At 43.8% G+C, this 24,996-nt stretch overlaps 3 protein-coding genes across 4 annotated transcripts in view; 2 read left to right on the top strand and 1 right to left on the bottom strand.

The window, feature by feature from the left end:
- Nucleotides 1-10,032, top strand: part of NUP210L (nucleoporin 210 like) — a 111,212-nt gene extending 101,180 nt beyond the window's left edge. The window contains exons 35-40 of the mRNA XM_076000154.1: nt 1,988-2,137; nt 5,398-5,648; nt 6,091-6,295; nt 8,999-9,103; nt 9,650-9,724; nt 9,805-10,032. Of these exons, the coding sequence (XP_075856269.1) occupies nt 1,988-2,137; nt 5,398-5,648; nt 6,091-6,295; nt 8,999-9,103; nt 9,650-9,724; nt 9,805-9,905 (887 nt within the window). The 3' untranslated portion in view covers nt 9,906-10,032. The remainder of the gene's footprint in view (nt 1-1,987; nt 2,138-5,397; nt 5,649-6,090; nt 6,296-8,998; nt 9,104-9,649; nt 9,725-9,804) is intronic.
- A 311-nt stretch (nt 10,033-10,343) lies between these two features.
- RPS27 (ribosomal protein S27) lies at nt 10,344-11,825 on the bottom strand. Of its 2 annotated transcripts, none has more exons than XM_012791278.3 (4): nt 11,725-11,825; nt 11,304-11,412; nt 10,834-10,944; nt 10,344-10,428 (listed from the first exon to the last, which is right to left on the bottom strand). In XM_012791278.3, exons 1-4 carry the CDS (start codon nt 11,728-11,730, stop codon nt 10,400-10,402), a joined length of 255 nt encoding a protein of 84 aa, XP_012646732.1. In that variant the 5' UTR covers nt 11,731-11,825; the 3' UTR covers nt 10,344-10,399. The 2 variants fall into 2 exon arrangements, with proteins under 2 accessions (XP_012646732.1, XP_075856268.1); XM_076000153.1 differs by having other exon boundaries at nt 11,493-11,764.
- A 3,910-nt stretch (nt 11,826-15,735) lies between these two features.
- On the top strand, nt 15,736-19,998 carry RAB13 (RAB13, member RAS oncogene family). Its single transcript, XM_012791246.2, has 8 exons — nt 15,736-15,970; nt 17,439-17,499; nt 18,367-18,427; nt 18,726-18,803; nt 18,916-19,005; nt 19,128-19,193; nt 19,281-19,334; nt 19,507-19,998. The coding sequence occupies exons 1-8, from the start codon at nt 15,847-15,849 to the stop codon at nt 19,579-19,581; spliced, it is 609 nt and encodes a 202-aa protein (XP_012646700.1). The 5' UTR covers nt 15,736-15,846; the 3' UTR covers nt 19,582-19,998.
- The last annotated feature ends 4,998 nt before the right edge of the window (nt 19,999-24,996 follow it).

Genomic DNA, 24,996 nt, shown 5'->3' with positions numbered 1-24,996 from the left:
ACCATCATGCCCAGCTAATTTTTTCTATATATTTTTAGTTGTCCAGCTAATTTCTTTCTATTTTTAGTAGAGATGGGCTCTTGCTCTTGATCAGGCTGGTCTTGAACTCCTGACCTTCAGCGATCCTTCCGCCTCGGCCTCCCAGAGTGGTAGGATTACAGGTGTGAACCACCATGCCTGGCCCAACTTAAAATTTTAAAAAACAAATTACAATTTTATTTCCCTAGAATCTTTCTAAAACTACAACTTATTTCATTGAGAAACCTCATGCATCAGTCCCTTTGCTGATAGTATCCCGAACATGTGAATGGTCACTGGACTGCAGGCAATTGAGAAAGAGCTTCAGCAAACTGAAACGACTGAGAACTGTACAGGGGCAAATCTTGTTAATAGAACACCAAATCCTATTCAATCAACAAAGCCACTAATTGCAACTGATTCAATGATGGCATCAGTCCATTTCTTGATGGCCATGTAGCTCCTGTTAAGGCACCACGTGTGATGAAGTTCTAGGGTTTTTTGGCTTGAAAACAAGCCTTCCGGCCGGGCGTGGTGGCTCACGCCTGTAATCCTAGCACTTTGGGAGGCCGAGGCGGGCGGATTGCTCAAGGTCAGGAGTTCGAAACCAGCCTGAACGAGACCCCGTCTCTACCAAAAATAGAAAGAAATTAATTGACCAACTAAAAATATATATACAAAAAATTAGCCGGGCATGGTGGCGCATGCCTGTAGTCCCAGCTACTCGGGAGGCTGAGGCAGTAGGATCGCTGAGCCCCGGAGAATGAGGTTGCTGTGAGCCAGGCTGACGCCATGGCACTCACTCTAGCCTGGGCAACAAAGTGAGACTTTGTCTCAGGAAAAAAAAAAAACAAACAAGCCTTCCTTGGCCGGACATGGTGGCTCATGCCTGTGGTCCCAGCTAGTCAGGCGGCTGAGGCAGGAAGAGTTTGAGGCTGCAGTAAGCTACAATCGTGCCAAAGCACTCCAGCCTGGGTGATGGAGTGAGACCTAGTCTCTCTCCTCCCCTCAAATAAACTTTCCAAGACTTAAACTACCTGCCCCCAAATAAACCTTTGTAAACCTAAAATCTATTTCCCAACTGTAGCACTTTATTTTTAATAGCTGTCCAATTTCCCTGTAATCTTATGCCCACTAATGAATTCCAAAAGTGTTTGAAAAAGGACACCATCTACGTATGATATAGATAATGCGGTGGTCGTTCACAAACTAGCAGAGGCAAGGGTCTTAACCCTTTGCACTCACTTGCTTTTTTCTCAATTCCTTTATTCTACTCGGGATTTAAGTTTTTAAATACCCCAGATTTTACAAAGCACGGCAGTAGAATAAAAAACTGGAGTTTCTTTTCATACAAACGTATTTATTTGGATTTTTTTATATTTCAAATTATTGACACATTCAAAGAGTGATTTTAATCTCCTTAATTTTTGCTAACCATGTCAAGTCACACTCGACATCCGAGTGCAAAGAGTTTAACACTTTTCTTTCACCTTGATTGCAAAAGAGCTGGGCAAATGAGCTCGACCTGATTCTCTCTCTCTCTTTTTTTTGTTTGTTTGAGACAGAGTCCCACTCTGTTGCCCAGGCCAGAGTGCCGTGGAGTCAGCCTAGCTCACAGCAACCTCAGACTCCTGGGCTCAGGCAATCCGACTGCCTCAGCCTCCCGAGTAGCTGGGACTACAGGCATATGCCACCATGCCCAGCTAAATTTTTTCTATATGTTTATTTGTCCAGCTAATTTCTACTTTTTAGTAGAGACAGGGTCTCACTCTTGCTCAGGCTGGTCTCAAACTCCTGACCTCGAGCGATCCTCCCGCCTCAGCCTTCCAGAGTGTTAGGATTACAGGCATGAGCCACTGCGCCCGGCCTTATGTTGTTTTATGATACCAGATTGCCTCCATATAATGGTCTCTCCTTTTACAAATTCTTGTTAGTGACAGATGTTATTTACCTCTTTTCTGCTTATTAGGATCCTGTACCCCGAATCAGGCCTTGGCCATTAAAAATGAACTTCTTCCAGAGACTCTTATGCTGTGCCATGTACAGTTCAGTAATACTTTGCTGGACATTCCAGCAAGTAAAGTCTTTCATGTCTATTCCAATTTCAGCATGGAGAAAGGTAGGTTTTACCAGTTGAATCTGGTTTTCCCCTTCTTTTTTCCTATCTGTAGAATTGTCCCACACTTATTGGACTGCATTTATACCTTCCATTTTCTCAATCAACGTTGTTGTTCAATCCATTCAACAAACTTTTAACACATCTCCTAGAATACTCTGTGCTTTTCTTTTATGACTATTTTCTTAAAACTTTGTTGGCTGGGCATGGTGGCTCACGCCTGTAATCCTAGCACTCTGGGAGGCTCAGTTGGGTGGATCGTTTGAGCTCAGGAGTTTAGGACAAGCCTGAGCAAGAGTGAGACCCCATGTCTACTAAAAATAGAAAGAAATTAGCTAGACAACTAAAAATATATAGAAAAAATTAGCCGGGCATGGTGGCACATGCCTATAGTCCCAGCTACTCAGGAGGCTGAGGCAGAAGGATTGCTTGAGACCTGGAGTCTGAAGTTGCTATGAGCTAGGCTGATGCCATAGCACTCTAGCCCAGGCAACAGAGTGAAACTCTGTCTCAAAAACAAAACAAAACAAAAAAAAACTTTGTTAGTCCCCATTATTTCTGTGAGAGTCTGGATTGTGTCTCTTTTACCTTTTATTCCCAGCACAGGGTTTAAATGTTTGTTGTTGAACTAAAGGATATTCCAAGGTAAAATAGCATTAACAAGAGGAAGTAGAAATAAGCAATGATGTTGGGATGGCTTTATATAAATCAACTGATCTAAAATGAGAGGATTCATTCAAATGTAATAGGGTAGTGCTACATCATGGGAGCCCGTAACCCTAGGCCAGGCAGTTTAAATGGTATGGTTAATGAGCAATCACTGAAAGAAGGTTCATTCAGCAAACTGTTGAGCACCAACCATAATACCTGGTACAGGGAGAGGAACTGGAGTTACAAAGAGAAGTAAAGCTTTGAACTTTTACTGTTACTGCACAGAATGATTAGTTACAGAATAGAGATATAGATGGCATGCTAGGAAAGCAGAAACAAAGGAGTGTCTATACCAAACCTAGATGACAAGGTAAGGTTTTACAGAGCAAATGACCTTAGAAGTACGACTAGGAGTAAGATAGATATGAAAACAACAGGACATTCCAGGTAGTTTAGAGCTCTGGAGAAGTTTTTTTCAAAGATAAGAAGAAAGCAGTTTTTAACCCTTTGCACTCGTTTGCTTTTTGCTCTTGCTGCTACCAATGTTAACCATGTCGAGTCACACTCAACATCCCAGTGCAAAGGGTTAAGGATCTAGTGTGAGCATACAGAATGAATAAGAAAGAGAAATAGGCAAGGAGACTAGTGAAGAGGCCATTGCAATAACCCAAGCATGAATGGATGAGCGTCTAGACCAGAGTAATAAAGAAATAATAGAGGGGGCAAATGTCAAAGACATTTTAAAGGCCGAGTTTAGCAAGATTTGGAGAGTGAATGGATATATAGGTGAAGGAAAGGATGTTAACACAGCTGAGGATTGAACATGGGTAACTAGAAAAACAATACCATTGGCCGGGTGCGGAGGCTCACGCCTGCCTGTAATCCTAGCACTCTGGGAGGCCCAGGCAGGTGGGTCGCTCCAGGTCAGGAGTTAGAAACCAGCCTGTGCAAGAGTGAGACCCTGTCTCTACTACAAATAGAAAGAAATTAATTGGCCAACTAATATATATAGAAAAAATTAGGCCGGGCATGGTGGCTCACAACTGTAATCCTAGCACTCTGGGAGGCCAAGGCAGGCAGATCACTCGAGGTCAAGAGTTCGAAACCAGCCTGAGCAAGACCCCATCTCTACCAAAAATAGAAAGCAATTAAAACCAACTAAAAATATATATACAAAAAATTAACTGGGCATGGTAGCACATGCCTGTAATCCCAGCTACTCGGGAGGCTGAGGCAGTAGGATAGTTTGAGCCCAGGAGATTGAGGTTGCTGTGAGCTAGGCCGACACCACGGCACTCACTCTAGCCTGGGCAACAAAGTGAGACTCTGTATCAAAAAATAAATAAATAAAAATTAAAAAAAAAAAATAGAAAAAATTAGCCAGGCATGGTGGCACATGCCTATAGTCCCAGCTACTCGGGAGGATTGCTTGAGCCCAGGAGTTTGAGGTTGCTGTGAGCTGCTAGGCTGATGCCACGGCACTCACTCTAGCCTGGGCAACAAAGTGAGATTCTGTCTACAAAAAAAAAGAAAAACAATACCATTCACAGAAATGACATCAAGAGGCGGTTTGAGGCCAGGCGCAGTGGCTCATGCCTGTAATCCTAGCACTCTGGGGGCCTGAGCCGGGAGGATCGCTTAAGGTCAGGAGTTCGAAACCAGCCTGAGCAAGAGCAAGTCCCAGTCTCTACTAAAAATAGAAAGAAATTAATTGGCCACCTAAAAATATATAGAAAAAATTAGCCAGGCATGGTGGCACGTGCCTGTAGTCCCCGCTACTCGGGAGGTTGAGGCAGTAGGATTGCTTGAGCCCAGGAGTTTGAGGTTGCTGTGAACTACGCTGATACCATGGCACTCACTCTAGCCTGGGCAACAGAGTGAGACTCTGACTCAAATAAAAAAAAAAAAGAGGTGGTTTGATAGAGAAGTGATTAAACCATGCTCAAAGCTTGTCTTTCTCTCTCAAACCCTTTCCTGATTTCACCAATACAACTTCATTTTATGTCTTCAGTTCTTAATTACCCTGCTTATGCTATATTATTTAATACTTCCTAACATGCTGAGTAAGAATGGTGTTCTTAGGCAACAAGTTCAGTTGTGGATTCCATGGGACTATTTTCTTTTTGGGGGTATCTCCCCATACTTGCCAATAGTATGCTGATACTGAATACTCAAAACTGAATTCTCGTTTTTTTTTTTTGAGACATAGTCTCACTTTGTTGCCCAGGCTTGAGTGCCATCGTGTCAGCCTAGCTCACAGCAACCTCAAACTCCTGGGCTCAAGTGATCCTTCTGCCTCAGCCTCCCAAGTAGCTGGGACTACAGGCATGTGCCACTATGCCTGGCTAATTTTTTCTATGTATTTTTAGTTGGCCAATTAATTTCTTTGTATTTTTAGTAGAAACGGGGCCTCACTCTTGCTCAGGCTGGTTTCAAACTCCTGACCTTGAGCGATCCTCCCTCATCGGCCTCCCAGAGTGCTAGGATTACAGGTATGATCCAGAATTCATTTCCTTTTACTGTATTTGCATGTCAGTTTTTCCTTCCTATCCCGATTCAGTTGCCTCAATGGAACTTCTGAACCTTCTGCTCAGTTTTTCCCTTTTTTTCAGGTATTTATGTCTGCCTAATCAAGGTTCGACAGCAGTCAGAGGAGCTGCTCCAGGCCCTCAGCATGGCTGACACCTCAGTATATGGGTGGGCCACACTGGTCAGTGAACGCAGCAAGAATGGAATGCAAAGAATCCTCATTCCTTTCATCCCAGCCTTTTATATTAACCAGTCAGAACTGGTTCTTAGCCAGAAACAAGACATCAGTGAGATAAGAGTAATGGGAGTGGATAGAGTTCTTGAGAAGCTAGAGGTATGTTAAAGACTGCATCAAAAAAAGAACAGGAGATTTGAAAAGATATTTTTCATTCTCATTCCAAGGGTAAAGGAAGTTACTGAGTGACTTGATATAAATCACCACAGGAAATTCCTAAATTTTTAATGCATTAAATTTGTCCCCTTCATAATGCCAACCGGGCTTCCAGAGTCTAAAATCTATGTCATGAGCTTTGTCAATATGGAAGATAACACCAGTGCTTTCTTTAAAATGATCTTTAGAATTCTGGTTTAAAACTTTTTTGAGGCCTATTTTATCTCACAGCTCATTTTCTTCCCTTACCCTTCAACATATCTAAGGGTTGGTGAAATCCAAACCTTGACAATTCTTAACAGTTTATATGTTTGAGATTGATACAAAACTGATTTTTCATCTTTCAAATAAGAGTTTTTGTTTTTTTTTTTATTTCTTCTCCAAGGTCTTCTCCAGCTCTCCACTTCTAGTGGTCTCTGGCCGTAGGCACTCTCCCCTCACTCCCAGCCTGGCCATCTACCCTGTAAGAGTAGTCAACTTCACTTCCTTCCAGCAGATGGCATCACCCGTTTTCATCAATATTTCCTGTGTGCTCACCAGTCAAAGTGAGGCAGTGGTAGTGAGAGTTATGAAGGATAATTCAGATGCAGGTGAGCACTGGAGGCCCCTATTTTTAATCTAGAGGGGGAAAGAAGACAGAATATATTACAGTAGGCCCCCTTCATCTGCATCTTTGCCTTCTGAGGTTTCACTTACTCATGCATGGGTCAACTGTGGCCTGAAAATATTAATCCTAGCACTCTGGGAGGCCGAGGCGGGTGGATCGTTTGAGCTCAGGAGTTGGAGACAAGCCTGAGCAAGAGCTAGACCCTGTCTCTACTAAAAAAAAAAAAATTAGAAAGAAATTAGCTGGACAGCTAAATATATATATAAAAAATTAGCCAAGCATGGTGGCACATGCCTGTAGTCCCAGCTACTCGGGAGGCTGAGGCAGAAAGTTTGCTTGAGCCCAGGAGTTTGAGGTTGCTGTGAGCTAGGCTGATGCCATAGCACTCAACAGAGCAAGAGTGAGACTCTGTCTCAAAAAAGTAAACAAGTAAGTTTTAAATTACATGCTGCTCTGAAGTAGCATGATAAAATGTCACACTGTTCTGTTCCTGCCCCTCCACATGATTCATTCCTTTGTCCAACGGAGTATCCACACAGCTACCAGCGTTTTAATCACTTAGTAGCAGTCTTGGATATCTAATCAACTGCTAACCTATAGTGCTTGTGTACAAGTCACCCTTATTTTACTTAAAAATAGCCCCAAAACACAAGAGCAGTGATGCTGACTATTCACATGTGCCAATGAGAAGTGAAAAGGTGAAAATTCTCAACTTAGTAGGGGAAAAAAACATGTTTATAGGGTTCAATACTATCTGAGGTTTCAGGCATCCCCAAGGGTTGTGGAATGTATTCCCATACACAATTTAATGGAAAACATTTAGCCACTTGACCAAGATTACTCAAACTAGCTGGGGCATGGATCTTATCTTCCAAACTTACCCAAAATATAACCTTTAGGTAGCTTTCTTAATGCTAGAGCAAAATTTTATACTTAACACATATTAACAATAGGCTAGTATGAAGGTGGTCGTTCTCTCAATTGTTGTTCAGTTAGATTGAGCTCCTTGTTCTACTCTTTCCCCCTGCCCTACTCCCCAGCCCCTGCACTACTGAACTTGACTGGTCTTTAAAAAAAAAGTTACATCAGTTTAACATGAAGTTTGTCAGCTTTAAGTATACTATTTACCCTATTTTAAATGTTGTTTTCTTAGAAAGTATTTAGATCTTTTCACATCAGGCAAGGGGCAAATGTTGGTAAACACCAGAGCCTAGTTTAGAAATGATGCCAAGTTTGGATGGAATGGGAACATAGTTATAGAAAGGTGTTGGGAAAGCTAGAGAACCATACTTACATTGGTCATATCCACTTCCCCACCCCTCAAGGGAAACAGTGCTTCTCTTAATTATTGGGAGTGAACTAGGTTACATCCTAGCACATTTCCTAATGGTAAAGTTTTCTGTTGTTTTGTTAACACCTGGTATGTACTGAAAAATATCCTAAGCACATTTATATGCATTTTGTTTTAACTCTCTTACTCTAGGAAGTAGGTGCTTTTCCCTATGTAAGAGCTGAGGAAATCGAGATGCTCTCTAGATTCCCTACTGCTAGAAATACTACTAGAACACCAATCTGTTCGTCAATCTGTGCTTTCTAGTAGAGCAGTTTTTAAATCTCAGAGTCCATAGATCTATAGGTCCATAGACAGAATTCAAGATGTCTATGATCCTGAATGGGAAAAAAACCCTGCATCTTCATTTTCAATTAACCTCTAACTGCAAGTTAGCATTTCCATTCTTTTTTCTGAGATGCTATCACCCAGGCCAGAGTGCAGTGGCATGATCATAGCTCACCTATTGTGCTCCCGGGTTCAAGCAATCCTCCTGAGTAGCTGGCAAGTGCTTTCAGGTGCATGACATGACTCCCATTCCCAGCTAATTAATATGGCTTCTAATTTTATTTGGACTATGGTCCCATAGGCACTGGAAAGCCAAAAGCTTTAAACAGTGGGACCTGATGAAGGATTAGTTTTTAGTGTGCAGCCTCAAATTATTGCTGAGTGAAGTAGTTCACAAATAGTGAATGAGAGAATGGCTGAAAGGTAAGGTCAGGAATCTAGATGTAGGCTAGCTAGGGATGCAGAATAGCAACTAGGTATGAGCACCTGGTAACCAATTTATATGGGAAGGCCTGAATTTCAGGCAGTTCAAGGGGGAAGTTCATTTCTAGACACTGAAGAATTTGAAATTACCAAATGCGGATTCCAAATATGCTTCAAAGACAAGTCTATAAAGTTTTATTGATCAGGTTATGTACAAGTCAGAAAGTTCCCTAGAAACGATATCCTGAGTAGGACCCACAGGTACTGGGTTTAATAAATCAATGGTGATCTAAACAAATGTTTTAGGTTAGAGAAATTAGAATTGTAAATGGAAGGCATGTCACCAGGGGTTAAAGTGAACAGAAAAGGTAACTGGAATTTTAAGGTAGCAGAGAATTTGAAGCATCTTTTGTAATCTGAGAGGAATAAATAAAAGACTCAAGAATCAGAGAACTCTATTATCCTGGAGAAAGAAGCCAAAAAAGGTGAAGGAGTCAAGTATAGTTCACACTTGAAACCATCTTCTTTCCAGTAATGGCTGGGTTTTGAGTACTTCTCTTTTGACTATACATGTCTTTAAATGTGTTATCTGCCCTGGATGGTGTTAAGTAACTATTATCTTGTTTTGTTGTGGCCAATGCATAGATCAGTGTGAAGATTCAAGCATCTTCAAGCAATTCATTGGTTCTTACCAGATCCTCCTCTTTACTCTCTTTGTAGTATTGGCATCAACAGCTTTCATCTTTCTAGGTAAGGAGTCCTCCTATTCAGTACCATGGACTCTCATTTAGAAACTGCCTTCATTTCATTTCATAAACTATATGAGAATGAAAATTAGCTGTTTATCACATATCATTTGTGGCAAGTGGGTGAAACTGAGTTAGCTGCCCTAACCCTAGTCACACAGTGGACTAAAGGTCCTCCTCAACTTCCTACTACCAAGAAGCAATAAACTGTGGCTATGACACACCACTCAGAAGAAGTAGGGACCACTGCTCAATCTTAATGTAACATCTACTTTTGCTGAAATTCATAACTAGGGATGATTCAAGTAATAAGTATATCACCACTGTACACATCTGCCATTTCCATCTTTGAGCCAAAAGTTGAATGAAAATACCTCCATAATGGGCCAAATAAAAATTTCCTATAATTATGTATTACTATTAATCTGAAGCATTACTGCTTTCACAGAAATATTAAGTATCATTTTACAGTTTACTTTGCCCTTTAAGGCCTTCCTCCAACAGTAACCAGATGCCTTTTTATTTAACATCTCCCTTGTCCTTTTTCCAGCATACAATGCATTCTTAAACAAGATACAGACTGTTCCAGTTGTGTATGTACCAACTCCAGGAACACCACAGGCAGGTAAAGAACCACTGTCCTCATTTTTGAAGATATACACAATTTAATTCACTAAACTCTTCATCTTCCTTCCCCCCTTCTAGGTTCTTATACTTCCACATATTCTCCTCCTTCCTTCATGAGTCCACAAGCCCCAGTGGCCCAGAGTCGGCTACAACATTGGTTATGGAGTATAAGGCACTAACCTACACTTGGACAAGTCCCCTGTAACTTTAGGAGAATGGAGATTTGTAGCTCTGGAAAAGGAAGATAAGCAGCAATCTCTATACTAAGCCTCCAAACAAGGCTTTGGAGAACTGTAAATAAAGGATCCTAAGTTGTTTTTTTTTTTTTTTAAATTAAAGTGGTGTATTGGATTGTGTTGTAAAGATTCACTGTCACTTCTTAACTCTAAAAAAACATCAAAATGAAAATCTGATTTATGTAGTATGCCAATTTTTAAAAATCAAACTCTTTTAAGATTTACCCAATGCGCCCAGGTGGGTAAAAATGTTCCAAATAGATTTTTAAGTATTTGGTCACTTACTTGCCCCAAATGACTCTAGTATTCCACTCTTCTGGTTGCCCCTGAATACTTGAGGCAGGAACTTCCTAGCAGTTAAACAAGACAACAAACAGGATATATCCAAAATGTGTTTAGTTTATTGGGATGACTTCCCATTCATTCAAGCAGGATACTTAGTGCTGCTTCCTTCTGAAGGAACATCCTGGAAGAAAAAGTTAGAGATTAGCTGACATTAGCCTAAGTACCCTCCCCACTCCCACAAAACAAGCAGGTGTCTAGTGATCAACCCTCAGAAATCTGCATCTTTACTTTTCTCAACCCCCTTAGCTACCTAAGCATTTATATCACTTTAGTCACTTCAGCCCATATAAAGCGCTTTTATCACCCACCCATCCCAGTTTTAGACATACTGCTTTATAAATACATGGTTTCTGGTAATAACTGCTTTTTAAAAAAGGAAACTACTGAATTCAACTGTCTTTACAAGACAGTCTGAAAATTAACATTGCACATGATCCCTCTCACTGTAAGATTCAAAGCCTATAAGAAGTTTTATTTGGGGGAGGAGATTCAAACTCCAAATTATAATATTAGTTAAACCATTTACCTTCTGTAAGCCTTGCTTTTCCTCCTGTAGGCTGGCAGAGGACAGTAGAGCAACCAACACACAAAACTACTGTTTGTGCATGGCTAAACACAGTGGTGATTTTGTAGCATCCTGAAAAAATAAACCACCAAGAAATAGTTAACACTCTCCCCATGATCACCCCAGTTATCTTTCCTTCATTTAAGCCCAACTCATCATCTCATCCATTAGTTTCCTACAGCAAAGGAAGTTTGTATATAGAATTTTGATGGGAGATCACTCTGAACTGAATCACTTCTAAAATCCAAAACTTTGCCAACCTAGTACATCTGAATTTTAAGAAAATCAGGGACAGTACTGGAGACTCCGTTTTACAAACTAAGACACTGAAGCTGCTGGGCTGTTTCAAGGATATGACACAACTCACGCTACAACTTCTTCCAACTGTTGAAGTCCAGTGCTTTCTCCATCACAGCAAGCCATCTTCTTACCTGGGCATTTCACATCCATGAAGTAGGAATTTGGGCTCTGCACCAGGCGCTTCTTCTTGTGTTTCCTCTTCTCCTCTTCTGGAGAGGGATGAAGGAGATCCTTTGCGAGCTAAGAGGAGCAAAAATGCAAAGATTTAGAAACCAATGGCGAAAATGAAATGACTGAAAACAGCCCCCACTGTCACACACCGGGGAGAGCTCGCCCCTCGCAGCCCCTGGTGTCTGCGCAGCTGGGCCGCCATCTTATCTCCTCTCCGCTCCCGTCTATGCGGGTGGCCCGTGGGCCGCTGCGGTCCCTGGAGTTAATGTCCTAAGAAGTGCAGAGGGTAAATGAGGACCCTCTACGATCCGAAATCAGCGCGAGGGGAGCCTGCGGACAGAAGAGCGAGATCTCCGCCGAAACCTGGACCAAGGAACTCACAGGCATGTTCTCGTGGGAAGGCCGTCACCGCCGGAAAGGGGCGAAAGCGGAAATCCTGCTCCTTATATCCGTCAACTTACAGGAAATGACGCACAAGTCTTGTGCAGCCATATTGGGAAGGTCCTGCTGTCAGTCCTGCAGTGGGGCGGGAAGGGAGCTGCCATTTTCGGAAGGTCTGCAAATGATAGTTATGACACAGGTGTGTCGCCATGTTGAGAGGGATAGATTGCTATCTTGAGGTGGGGTTTGATCACTATCCGAGGGATAAACAGACGCTTTAAAAATTAGGGGCCACACTTGATAGTTGAAGCCTAATAGGAACAGTTGAGGAAAACAACAGGGAGAACGAGCCATATCTGAGACTTCCTTACTATTTTTCAGTTACCCACAATCTTAACTATTTTGCTATTGGCTTAATTTATCCATATCTAACAATTCAAGATGTAAATATAAAAAAAAGCGCTCTTCATATTTTCCCCAACCCTAACCTACTCCTAGGGTTTACCACTGTTAAAATTTATTTTGTTCCAGGAGATATGTGGTGTAAATTTTTTTAAAAAAGGCCGGGCGCGGTGGCTCACGCCTGTAATCCTAGCACTCTGGGAGGCTGAGGCTGGAGGATTGCTAGAGCTGAGGAGTTCAAGGCCAGCCTGAGCAAGAGCGAGAACCCGTCTCTACTAAAAATAGAAAAAAATTAGTCGGGCCACTAAAAATAGGAAAAATTAGCGGGACGTGGTAGTGCTCCATGTAGTCCCAGCTGTCCTGGAAGCTAAGGCAGGAGGATCAGCCCAGGAGTTTGAGGTTGCTGTGATGAGCCAGGCTAACGCCTCAGCACTCTAGTCTGGGCAACAGAGTGAGACTCTGTCTCAAAGAAAAAAAAAAGATTAAAACAATCCTTTCCCTCTGAATAATAATTATAATTAAACACACAGTGCTTACTGAGCGTACTATTCTGACTTCTTTACATATGTTAATTAATCTTCACAGCAACTCTATGAGGGTGATACTATTATTATCCACGTTTTACAGATTGTTATATTGATACCTGGAGAAGTTAAATAAGTTGTCCAAGGTTAACAGAATACGTATTTACGCAGCTACACACATCTTTACATATGTATGTATACATGTACATCCACACATCCGTATAAAGATGCTCAGAATTCCATAGGAACACATAAGGGAACACCAACAACTACAACAACAAAAAAGATGCTCAGAGTCTCTCTGAACCTATTCTGGTTCAGGAGGCTACTCAATTCGCAAATAAATAAAGATGTAAATATGGGCAAGGTGAAGTGGCTCACATCCTAGCACTCTGGGAGGCCAAAGCAGGAAGAGGATCGTTTTAGCTCAGGAGTTTGAGACCAGCCTGAGCAAGACCTAGACCCCGTCTCTACCAAAAAAAGAAAAAATTAGCCGGGCATGGTGGTTCACGCTTGTAGTCCCAGCCACTCAGGAGACTGAGGCAGGAGGATCGCTTGAGCCCAGGAGTTTGAGGTTGCTGTGAGCAAGGCTGATGCCATGGCACTCTAGCCAAGGCAACAAAGTGAGACTCTGTCTCAAAAAGAAAGAAAGATGTAAATATGATAACAAATATATAGACAAATTCTCTTGCACCTGTATGACTATATTTGTAGGAAAATCTCTAAAATTGAATTGTTGAAAAAAATTGAATTGTTGAACGAAGGGTATATACACCGAGGTACTACCAAATGGACTTCCAATAAGGTTTTGCCAGTTTTCATTCTCCAATTATTTTCCCCACATTGACACCCTTGCCAGAATATGAAAAGAAAGGAAGGATGAAGACCAAAGCATCATCTTCTAATAATGACCAAAGAGGTTTATAATGTCCATTTGTCATAAAGGAAGGACAAAGATGACCCAGATGGCATTTGGGTGCCTGGTTAATTACAAAGGAAAGGGGTAAGACAAGGAGTGTGAGTTCTAGGCAAAGGTTTAAGAACCAAGAAAAGCTTTGATTTGTAGTCCTTGTTAATTGCAGTGATGTAAATGCTCACACAATGGCTAATTTCAGACTACCAAAGTGACATCATTGAACATAAATTGGTAAGGAATGTGCACAATCTTTCCTAAGTCAATAAGAACTGATTCCAACACGATACTGATGGGCCAGAGAAACCTCTGAGGAAGTGACATTTAGCTGAAATCTGAAATACTAGGATCCAGCCATGCATATATCTGAGAGAAGAGCATTCTAGGCTGAGGAAAAAGACTATTAATACAAAATCCAAGGCCAGAATGTGCCTGGCATAAGTGAGGGGGAAAGGCATTGTTGCTGAGGCTTTGGGCGCTAAGGAGAGAGTACTATAAGGGTCCACTTAAAGCAGGTATATTCCAGCATGGGTACAGTTCAGAGGGTTGGCTAAGAATAATATTAATATATTGCTGTGGATGAAAGGTTTAGATCGAGGCAAAATAAGATAAAAAGTGAAAGAACTGATGGATTTCTATCAGCATACCCCATGAAAATTGAAGAGTAATTTAAAGAACTGATGAGATGTGGTTTGGTCAGTGAGAAGACAAGTTTGTGATACAGCTTGAAGAAATAATGAGAGGTGAGAGAATGAACAAAAGGAGAGTGAATAGTTGTGTTTCTGAAGGGATAAATATGGACACAGAATGTGACAAGGATATGTGAAGTGTTCAGAGATACCTTTTCACGATCAGTGCACATCCTTATATAAGGACAATTCTACTGACCCATTGTTAGAAAAGCAGATACTTTGAATAATTTTTTTCCAAAGGCAGAGATAAACTTGTTTCTTTTCTTTTCTTTTCTTTTTGAGACAGAGTCTCACTTTGTTGCCCAGGCTAGAGTGAGTGCCGTGGCGTCAGCCTAGCTCACAGCAACCTCAAACTCCTGGGCTCAAGCAATCCTCCTGCCTCAGCCTCCCGAGTAGCTGGGACTACAGGCATGCGCCACCGTGCCCGGCTAATTTTTTCTATATGTATTAGTTGGCCAATTAATTTCTTTCTATTTATAGTAGAGATGGTCGGTCTCGCTCTTGCTCTGGGTGGTTTCGCTCTTGCTCTGGGTGGTTTCGAACTCCTGACCTTGAGCATTCCGCCCGCCTGGGCCTCCCAGAGTGCTAGGATTACAGGCGTGAGCCACCACGCTCTCTCGGCCTAAACTTGTTTCCTTACAGCCACGCTCTGCTCTTCATAGTTCACCTCCTGCTTGCCAAGACTACACATTCACAGCCTATTCAGTGAGGTATCAGGAGTACTGCACCTTAAGAGGGCCATATCAAAATATCCATGTGAAGAATGATGTTTTTAGCCCCAATTTCTGTCTTCCTGAGCTATTTGGTCAGGGAAATCACACATCTTGTCCCAGACTGTTCGGGCTGAAGCCCTACAGTGTGTCTAGGTGGGCTATGTGTGTGTTGGGGTGGGGTGGGGCTGATTCGGTATTATAATTAATTTAAATTTTCACTGCATTCCACCAGGGGGCAGACTGACTTAACAACCCCTTACTTCTGGGCATCCCGCTTTTTTCAAAGGGAGTTGGGATCCTTAGAGCTAAGGGCTTGCAACACTAGCACTAGAATTCTAGGACTGCCTTTTGCAGAGTCCCCAGAAACCCGTCATAACCCAGCTTCTAACTTCCTCGCATAGCCCCTCTAAAAGTCAGCCCCCAATTTTTGTCAATCTCCAGTGGCATCCCTACTTCAACCGTATTCCTGAAACTCTTTTCCCTTGCCCAGATCCCTCTAAAATTCCGCTCCCCGCATCTTCTTGTTTAAACCTCACTTTCCTTTACCCAACCTCTCTGCCCTCAGGATGGAAGAGTGAGGTCAAAAGAGGACAACGCCAGTTAGCTAGAGGTTGTGGGAAACACCGAGGGAGACAGGCCTGGCTAGGCGGGGAGGGAAAAGCCAAGCGCACCACACAAGGCCTCCTCGGCCGGCCCAGAGCGGTGGGCGGGCAGGGGGTGGAGCGCAGGGGAGTGCCGCCTCTCCCCTTTCCCGGAGCCTGGGCGGGGAGAGGGAGGAAAACTTCTTCCTGGCCTGGGCTCTGTCCGCCAACCCTCGGATCCCGCCTACCAGTGCCGGGCGCTTCCCCACCCCTCCCCCGGCTCCCCCAGTGTCCGCCATGGCCAAAGCCTACGACCACCTCTTCAAGTTGCTGCTGATCGGGGACTCTGGGGTGGGCAAGACTTGTCTGATCATTCGCTTTGCAGAGGACAACTTCAACCACACTTACATCTCCACCATCGGTGAGCCCACTGGCCATATCCCAGACCCCCGACTCCCCCTCGTGACTTCGTCCTCAAGCTCCTAGATTACTAGTGACCCCACATTTCCGTCCCCTTAGAGTAAGGTTCCTAAATTCTAGGAGCCTAAATTCTGGATGGTACCCAAACCTCTAACCTCTCTGAAGCCTCCAGGTAACTCTTCAGTGGCTGCCAGCCCCTCATTTTCTTGGTACTTAGTCTCCCTAGTCTCCCCAAATCCACATGAACCCTTCTCTCTTTTCCTCTCAGTTCCTCTTTTCCCTCCCCCATCCACCTAGAACTCTCTTGATCCACTCTCCACAGTTCCTATACTCCTCTCCCCCAACATCTGTCTCCCGGTTCTCCTAGCCTCTTTCTGTCCCATGAGCTTCAAACTCTCCCATTGCATCCCCACCTTACCATCTACTTCCCAGTCTCCCTGCCCCTCAACTCAAAGGTCTGGGAGGGTGGAATAGGGTGGCTGGGTGTGCTGGAGGGTGGCCCAAGGACTGTGATCATGAATATGCAGTCAGCCTGGTGAGGAAGGTGGAAATGAGGGGACTTTTGGGATCTGAGTCAGCCTGGTGACTCAACCTCCTCCCTGGGGCTCCAAGCAGGCCTGGGGGAGGTGCCCAAGTCTCTAGTAAGAAGAACATTGTCTCCCCTCCTCCCTTCTCATCTCCTCTGGCCTGGGAAATAAGACAGGAAGAGTCTCAAGACAATTCTGGTTACAAAGGGAAAGGAAAAGTGCCCCTCTTTCCTAATTCAGTCCCAGGAGGAATCCTTTTTAGCCTCAGACTCTTAATTCCAAGCTTGGCCCACTAGTTAATTCACATTGACTGGCATCAGCTACTTTTTCCTTTACTCTTTAAAAGAGGGTGACTGAAGTACCAAGAGTAGAGGGCTCTAAAAAGCAGAAGGGAAGAGGAGCATGAAAGTAATATTGGGGGGAGACGGAGACTGAATTGAGAGGGTTGTCAGCTGGCGCGGCTGAGGGAGCCCAAGAGGTGGTGTGAGGGTTGTAAGCCCCCCAGCAGAATTTTCATCACCTTCGCGCCTCCAAAATCTAAGTACAAGACATATTCTTGCTATACAGATACAGCTTTAGGAGCGGGGAGCAGTGGTACACGCCTGTGGTCTCAGCTACTCCAGAGGCTGAGGCAGGAGGATCGCTTGAGCCTAGGAGTTCACAACCAGACTAGGCAATATAGTGAGATCCCTGACTCTAAAACAACAACAACAACAACAACGATAAAATAGCTTTGGGAAAATTCTCTAGCTCTGCATTTCCAACAAGATTGCTGCCCTGCAGAATTTCTGGCATTCTGGCATTGCCATCGCTCCATTCCTGCCTCTCTCACCACACACACACACACACACACACACACACACACACACACACGCGCACACACGCACACACACACACACACGCACACACATCTCAACTTTGGTGCACACCTTCCTCCCCTAGGAATTGATTTCAAGATCCGCACTGTGGATATAGAGGGGAAAAAGATCAAACTGCAAGTCTGGTGAGTGAATCCCCCAGGACACCTAATCAGACTTCCCCATTTACCTCCTACAATCATTTTTTTCCTTCTGTTTTTCTCACCCTTTCCTGATTGTTCCTTCAACAGCACTTCTGTCCATTTTCCTCCCCTCTCTCAGCTGTCCTTCCATCACTGTTCCTGCTCTCCCAGCTTGTTTGTTTGTTTATAATTCATGCCTCCTCTGGCTCCAGAGTATTCTCTGAATTTAACAACAAATGTTTATTTGACCTACAATGTGGAAACAGACTATCAGCAGTTAAATGGCAAATAGCAGAATTAAGACTTAACTCCAAGTCTCATGCTCTCTTTAAATGATGGGGAGCCCACAAAGCCAATGTAGAGGTTTGACCTAGCTGCCATAAGGAAGCTGGAGCCCCTGAACATGTTTAAGTGGAATGAGGCTTAGTGGAGGCATAATGATATGACACATAAGAGCAGACTGAGGTTCAAATCCTGGTTCTGTTACTTACCTGCCGCCTGACCCTCATTAGTTATTCAGCCATTCCAAATCCGTCTCCTCATTTGTAAAATAGGGACAATAAAACATGTCTAACAAGGTTAGAGTAAGGATTAGATAAAAGTGATACACAGGCATAAAACGATACATACTCAGTATTTGACACAGGGTAAGCATTCAGTGAACAAACAAGAGACATCTTGTTTCTCAGGCCTGCACCATCTTTTAAAGTCAGCCCAACTGTCTTTCTTTCCTTTCCCTTTTATTATTTCCTCATTCTTTCCCTTTTAGCCCTACCATGTTGCAAAAGCTACATTCTTAGGGGAGGAATTCTTCCCTTGGAAATCCCTTCCCCCATCCCACCCCAGCCTTTAAACCTTCTACTCCTCCAGGGACACAGCTGGCCAAGAGCGATTCAAGACAATAACTACTGCCTATTACCGCGGAGCCATGGTATGAAGTGTGGGTCTGGATAAGAGATGAGGGCATGAGGCAGTAGAATATAGTTTTATAGTTTCTTACCTCCCTTATGAAGTAAAAAAATAAAATAAATTTTAAAAAGAGAATATAATTTTATGAGTACAAAGGGTCCAGGGTTGGGGCAGGGAAAAATGGGGGGTCACAATGTGGGTTGCAGAGGGCCCAACACTTCATAGTGTTTAGATCCATGATGGAACTTGCAGGGTCACTTGGAGGGCAGTGGGGAGCCTAAACAGGAATATAGTCCAAAGTGAAATTTGCCACCCCCCAGGGCATTATCCTAGTATATGACATCACCGATGAGAAGTCCTTTGAGAATATTCAGAACTGGATGAAAAGCATCAAAGAGGTGAGGACCCTCCAAATGAGTTGGGGGAACTGGTTAGAGCCTGGAGGATGAATTGGGGGGCAATGAGAATAGGCCAGAACCAACTTTTACTTGTCTTACCCTTTGCCCCCAGAATGCCTCGGCTGGAGTGGAGCGCCTCTTGCTGGGAAACAAGTGTGACATGGAGGCCAAGAGGAAGGTGCAGAAGGAGCAGGCTGATAAGGTGAGGGTCAGGCTGGGCAGTGTTCTAGAACTGAGCTGGGAGGGCCAACATGAAGTTGGTTTGCTGAGGACTTGGGTATTGCCCTTAATCCAATTCTCTCCTTCCCACTTCACCCCCTACAGTTGGCTCGAGAGCACGGAATCCGATTTTTTGAAACAAGTGCTAAATCCAGTATGAACGTGGATGAGGTGAGACCTGTCCCCCTCAAAGAGATGAAAGGTAGTCTTCCCCTCCAAACTGCTCTGACCAATCCCTCCCCACCCCACTGCCCTTAGGCTTTTAGTTCCCTGGCCCGGGACATCTTGCTCAAGTCAGGAAGCCGGAAATCAGTAAGTGGGTTCTGCTGGGCTAGGGACAACTGTGTGTGTGTGTGTTGGGGGTAAAAACTGAGGAGGGGAACAATGCTAAGATTTCCCAAGAGGGTGGGTTGACTTCAAACAGTTCATAGCTTCATACCCCAACTAGCCATTCACACCTTTACCCATACCTTTCTCCCTCTAGGGAAATGGCAACATGCCTCCCAGCACTAACCTGAAAACCTGTGACAAGAAGAACACCAAGTGCTCCCTGGGCTGAGGACCCCTTCTTGCCTCCCCACCCTAAGCCTGGAAACTGAACCCAAGGAAGGCAGGGCTGAGGGGCTTGGTGGAATAGATAGGTAGATGGTAAGGAGAATGAGGAGAAAATGGAGAGGACAAAAATGAAAAGGAGGAAAGGAGAGGCAGAGAGGGAAGGGAAAGAATTGAGGAAGTGAAAGAAGGTAAGGGGACGGGAAGAGAAGGAGGAGGAGGAAAGAAGTAAGGATAGATGGCCTCAGGCTTCAGACCTTCCCTGGGTTTTCAGGTCAAACAAAAATGTAAATACATTGATTTATTCTGTAACTAGATCAGGTTTTAGGGTCCTGTGAAAGGTTGGCTCAGCACCACTCTCTGAGGTTTTATTCTGTCACTCTGCATGGTCTTTCTTGGTATTAAAGGCCACAATTTGCATAAATGTGCCTGGTTTGGGTACCTCTCATTACTCTCCACTCAAACTCAATCCTTGTTTTTTTTTTTAATTTTAAATTTTTTTTTAGAGACAGGGTCTTGCTCTGTCTTATAGGCTGGAGTGCAGTGGCATAGTCATAGCTCACTGCAGCTTCAAACTCCTGGGCTCAAGGGATCCTCTCGCTTCAGCCTTCATAGTAGCTGGGACTACAGGTACACACTGCCACACCTTATTTTTTGTGACAGAGTCTCCTTATTTTTAGAGACAGAGTCTCCCTATGTTGCCCAGGCTGGTCTCAAACTCTTGGCCTCAATCCTTCCGCTTCGGCCTCCCAAAGTGCTGGGATTACAGGCCTGAGCCACCATGCCCAGCTTCAAACCAAATTCTTGCTTCTCCAAAGTGGTTGGTCTGCCTGAATCTGGGTGCATTCCTCTGGCACCAGGACTATTCCTACCCGTTTCTCTTCCCCAGCTGTTTAATTGGTGAGGAAAACGACAAGGAGCAGGAGGCAGAGTGAACTGAATGTCCGGATTTTCTCTATTATGGGGTCTAGAGACCCTTGTGGGCAGAGTCTTATCCTGAGTACAGAAAATTCCAAGAGAGAAGGACTCTAATAGTCCTAGTCTCAGGAAAACAACAGGAGCTAGTATTGTTCATACAGTGATTTGTGCAAGCTTCTTTGATTCTGCCAGCCGTCACCCATTTAGATATTTGCTAGGCATTATTATCTGCTTTTATTGGTGAGGAATATGATACACATGAGAGGTTCATTTATTCATAAATATTTATTGAGCATTTTCTGTATGCCAGGAACAGTAGTTAGTTGACATAGCCTTTGGGTGGTACTTACAAGCAGGGGGACAAGCAAATTTTAACAAAAACAGTTCTTAACTACTGAATAACAAAGATGGCAAAACTACTGGCATGCAAAAGAACAACAATCAAAAAGAAAAGTTCAGGTTTGATACACAGTCTCCTTAAGTAAATATAGCTCCTTTTCATCATACACAGTATTTTTTTATTTTTATTTTTGAGACAGAGTCTCACTTTGTTGCCCAGGCTAGAGTGAGTGTGGCATCAGCCTAGCTCACAGCAACCTCAATCTTCCTGGGCTCAAGTAATCTTCCTGCCTTAGCCTCCCGAGTAGCTGGGACTATAGGCATGCGCCATGCCCGGCTAATTTTTTCTCTATATATATTAGTTGGCCAATTAGTTTCTTTCTATTTTTATAGTAGAGATGGGGTCTCACTCTTGCTCAGGCAGATTTTGACTCCTGACTTCGAGCAATCGGCCCGCCTCGGCCTCCCACAGTGCTAGGATTACAGGCATGAACCACCACGCCTGTCCCATAGTATTTTTTATTTTATTTTATGTATTTATTTTTTTGAGAATCTCTGTCACCCTGGGTAGACTGCAGTGGCATCATCACAGCTCTATGCAACTTCAAACTCCTGGGCTCAAGCGATCTTCCTGCCTCAGCTTCCTGAGTAGCTGGGACTGCAGTCACAGGCCACCATGCCCAGTTAATTTTTTCTATTTTTGGTAGAGGCTAATTTTCACTGTTTTTTGGTAGACACAGGGTCTTGCTCTTGCTCGGGCTGGTCTCAAACTCCCAACCTCAAGCAATCCTTCTGCCTTAGCCTCCCAGAGTGCTAGCATTACAGGCATAAGCCACCATGCCCAGCCCCACAATTTTTTTTTTTTTTTGAGATAGAGTCTCGCTTTGTTGCTCAGGCTAGAGTGAGTGCTGTGGCATCAGCCCAGCGCACAACCACCTCAATCTCCTGGGCTCAAGCAATCCTTCTGCCTCAGCCTCCTGAGTAGCTGGGACTACAGGCATGCACCACCGTGCCCAGCTAATTTTTTCTACATATATTAGTTGGCCAAATAATTTCTTTCTCTTTATAGTAGAGACGGGGTCTCACTCTTGCTCAGTCTGGTTTCGAACTCCTGACCTCCAGCAATCCACCCGCCTTGGCCTCCCAGAGTGCCTGGATTACAGGCGCGAGCCACTGCACCTGGCCCACGATATTTTTTAAATAGCAAATTATCTCACAAATTTGATCTATTATCAGGATCAATAAAAATGTCAGATTTGACTGGGACAAATGTACTATTATAATTTTTATTCATGGGCACAATATTCAAGGCAATTAAGAAATCCTAGCTGGGCACGGTAGCTCACTCCTGTAATCCTAGCACTCTGGGAGGCCAAGGCAGGTGGATCACTCAAGGTCAGGAGTTCCAAACCAGCCTGAGCAAGAGCGAGACCCCTAAAAAAATAGAAAGAGGCCTGGCATGGTGGCTCACGCCTGTAATCCTAGCACTCTGGGAGGCCAAGGCGGGCAGATTGCAAGAGGTCAGAAGCTCAAAACCAGCCAGAGGAAGAGTGAGACCCCGTCTCTACTATAAATAGAAAGAAATTAATTGGCCAACTAATATATAGAGAAAAAATTAGCCGGGCATGGTGGCGCATGCCTGTAGTCCCAGCTACTCGGGAGTCTGAGGCAGTAGGATCGCTTGAGCCCAGGAGTTTGAGGTTGCTGTGAGTTAGGCTGACGCGACGGCATCACTCTAGCCTGGGCAACAAAGCAACAGTCTGTCTCAAAAAAAAAAATAGAAAGAAATTAATTGCCCAACTAAAAATATATAGAAAAAATTAGCCAGGCATGGTGGCACATGCCTGTAGTCCCAGCTACTCGGGAGGCTGAGGCAGCAGGATCGCTTGAGGCCAGAATTTGAGGTTGCTGTGAGCTAGGCTGACGCCACAGCACTCTAGCCCAGGCAACAGAGTGAGACTGTCTCAAAAAAAGAAAAGAAAGAAAGAAACCCCCAACCTTTCAGTGTAAAAGTAGATGGCTACCCTAGAGTCAGCAGCAAAGTCTCTTTTTGTGCTGCTATTTCTGTTGGTAAAAGACAACACTCAAAAAAAAAAAAAAAAAAAGAAAACCCTGATAGTGCTGGGAGAAATAATAAATGTAATAAAATAATTTGATAATTATGTTAAGTTTCTAAGCTTTAATGGGGTAATGATAAGCCGTTTTTGTGGCTTATGTTTGAGTTCTGTAGTAAACAGCCTAGCTGGTTTAATTTGCTCAAGAGATGAGGAAAGACTTGCACTTTGTGGCTCCGAGGAAAGATACTAATATCCTCATCATAACCGAGAGCAGATACTTAAAAATCTAGTTTCAGGGTAGAGACCCCAGTTAGTTGCTTGGTAAGGTTACTGGAAGTGAAATCTTATAAGATTTCACAGTTTGTCATGAGATAAGGTAGGATTTGGTAAGGAGTAACAAATATGAGCACATTTCAGCCAAAAGTTTAATTATGGCTAAAAACTACTGGAAAAAAAACACAGTCTACTTTTTGTAACATATAACTGTTCAACTACACATAATACAGAAATACACAAATAATAACTTAAATAAATAAATTCAAAATTAGGCATGGTGGTAAATACCTGTAGTCCCAGTTACTTGGGAGGCTGAGGCAGGAAGATCACTTGAGCCCAGGAGTTTGAGGCTGTAGTATGCTATGATCATGCCTGTAAATAGCCACTGCACTCCAGCCTGGGCACCATAATGAGACACAGTCTCTAAAAAAAAGCAAAATGAAAGCTCAGCCCTCATCAGGTTTTTTCTTTTCTTGTTTTAAAGACAGGGTCTTGCTTTGTTGTCCAGGCTGAAGCGCAGTGGCACAATCATAGCTCACTGCAGCCTTGAATTCCTGGGCTCAAGCAATCCTTCTGCCTCAGCCTTCCAAGTAGCTGGGACTACAGGCATGCGTCACCATGTCTGGTTAATTTTCTAACTTTTTGGTAGAACAGGATCTCATTATGTTGCCCAAGCTGGTGTCTAACTCCTGGCCTCAATCGATCACCCTACTTTGGTGTCCCAAAGTGCTGGGATTACAGGTGTCAGCCACTGCACCAAGGCCCAGGTTTTTTGTTTTTTTTGTTTTTTGGTGAGACAGAGTCTCACTTTGTTGCCCAGGCTAGAGTGAGTACCATGGCATCAGCCTAGCTCACAGCAACCTCAAACTCCTGGACTCAAGCAATCCTGCCTCAGCCTCCCGAGTAGCTGGGACTCAGGCATGTGCCACCATGCCCAGATAATTTTTTCTATATATATTAGTTGGCCAATTAATTCTTTTTTTTTTTTTTTTTTTTTTGAGACAGAGTCTCACTTTGTTGCCCAGGCTAGAGTGAGTGCCATGGCATCAGCCTAGCTCACAGCAACCTCAAACTCCTGGGCTCAACCAATCCTCCTGCCTCAGCCTCCCAAAGAGCTGGGATTACAGGTATGCGCCACTGTGCCCAGCTAAATTTTTCTATATATATATATTAGTTGGCCAATTAATTTCTTTCTATCTATAGTGGAGACGGGGTCTCGCTCTTGCTCAGGCTGGTTTCGAACTCCTGACCTCGAGCAATCCTCCTGCCTTGGCCTCCCAGAGTGCTAGGATTACGGGTTCATGAGCCACGGCACTCGGCCCCAAGTTTTGTTTTATTTCAACTTCTATTCAGTGGTCATTCCACAGTCTGGTAGTCTCTGCTCTTGAGAAGCCAGCTTTAGCTCTGATGGGAAAACATAGAATTTATGGGATATACCACCAGATATACTGGGGTTTTTTTTGAGACAGAGTCTCGCTTTGTTGCCCAGACTAGAGTGAGTGCCGTGGCGTCAGCCTAGCTCACAGCAACCTCAAACTCCTGGGCTCAAGCGATCCTCCTGCCTCAGCCTCCCGAGTAGCTGGGACTACAGGCATGTGCCACCATGCCCGGCTAATTGTTTTCTATATATATTAGTTGCCCAATTAATTTCTTTCTATTTATAGTAGAGACTGGGTCTCGCTCTTGCTCAGGCTGGTTTCAAACTCCTGACCGCCAGCAATCCACCTGCCTCAGCCTCCCAGAGTGCTGGGATTACAGATGTGAGCCACTGCGCCCACCCCAGATATACTGTTAATCCCCAAATAAAGTGCTCTACCCTTAGGTCTGTGGGG

This window comes from Microcebus murinus, chromosome 2 (genome assembly GCF_040939455.1).
Source record: "Microcebus murinus isolate Inina chromosome 2, M.murinus_Inina_mat1.0, whole genome shotgun sequence".
NCBI lineage: Eukaryota > Metazoa > Chordata > Mammalia > Primates > Cheirogaleidae > Microcebus > Microcebus murinus.
This window is presented reverse-complemented; position numbering and strand designations above follow the sequence as displayed.

What these genes read in the sequence shown, in the direction of transcription:
- RPS27 (XM_012791278.3), bottom strand. An exon ending in CATGGATGTGAAATGCCCAG is followed by an intron (nt 10,945 to 11,303) that starts GTAAGAAGATGG and finishes TTATTTTTTCAG; the next exon opens with GATGCTACAAAATCACCACT. An exon ending in AAAAGCAAGGCTTACAGAAG is followed by an intron (nt 10,429 to 10,833) that starts GTAAATGGTTTA and finishes TTTTTCTTCCAG; the next exon opens with GATGTTCCTTCAGAAGGAAG.
- RAB13 (XM_012791246.2), top strand. Translation starts at nt 15,847, where the DNA reads ATGGCCAAAGCCTACGACCACCTCTTCAAGTTGCTGCTGATCGGGGAC. An exon ending in GGATGAAAAGCATCAAAGAG is followed by an intron (nt 18,804 to 18,915) that starts GTGAGGACCCTC and finishes CTTTGCCCCCAG; the next exon opens with AATGCCTCGGCTGGAGTGGA. An exon ending in AGAAGGAGCAGGCTGATAAG is followed by an intron (nt 19,006 to 19,127) that starts GTGAGGGTCAGG and finishes CACCCCCTACAG; the next exon opens with TTGGCTCGAGAGCACGGAAT.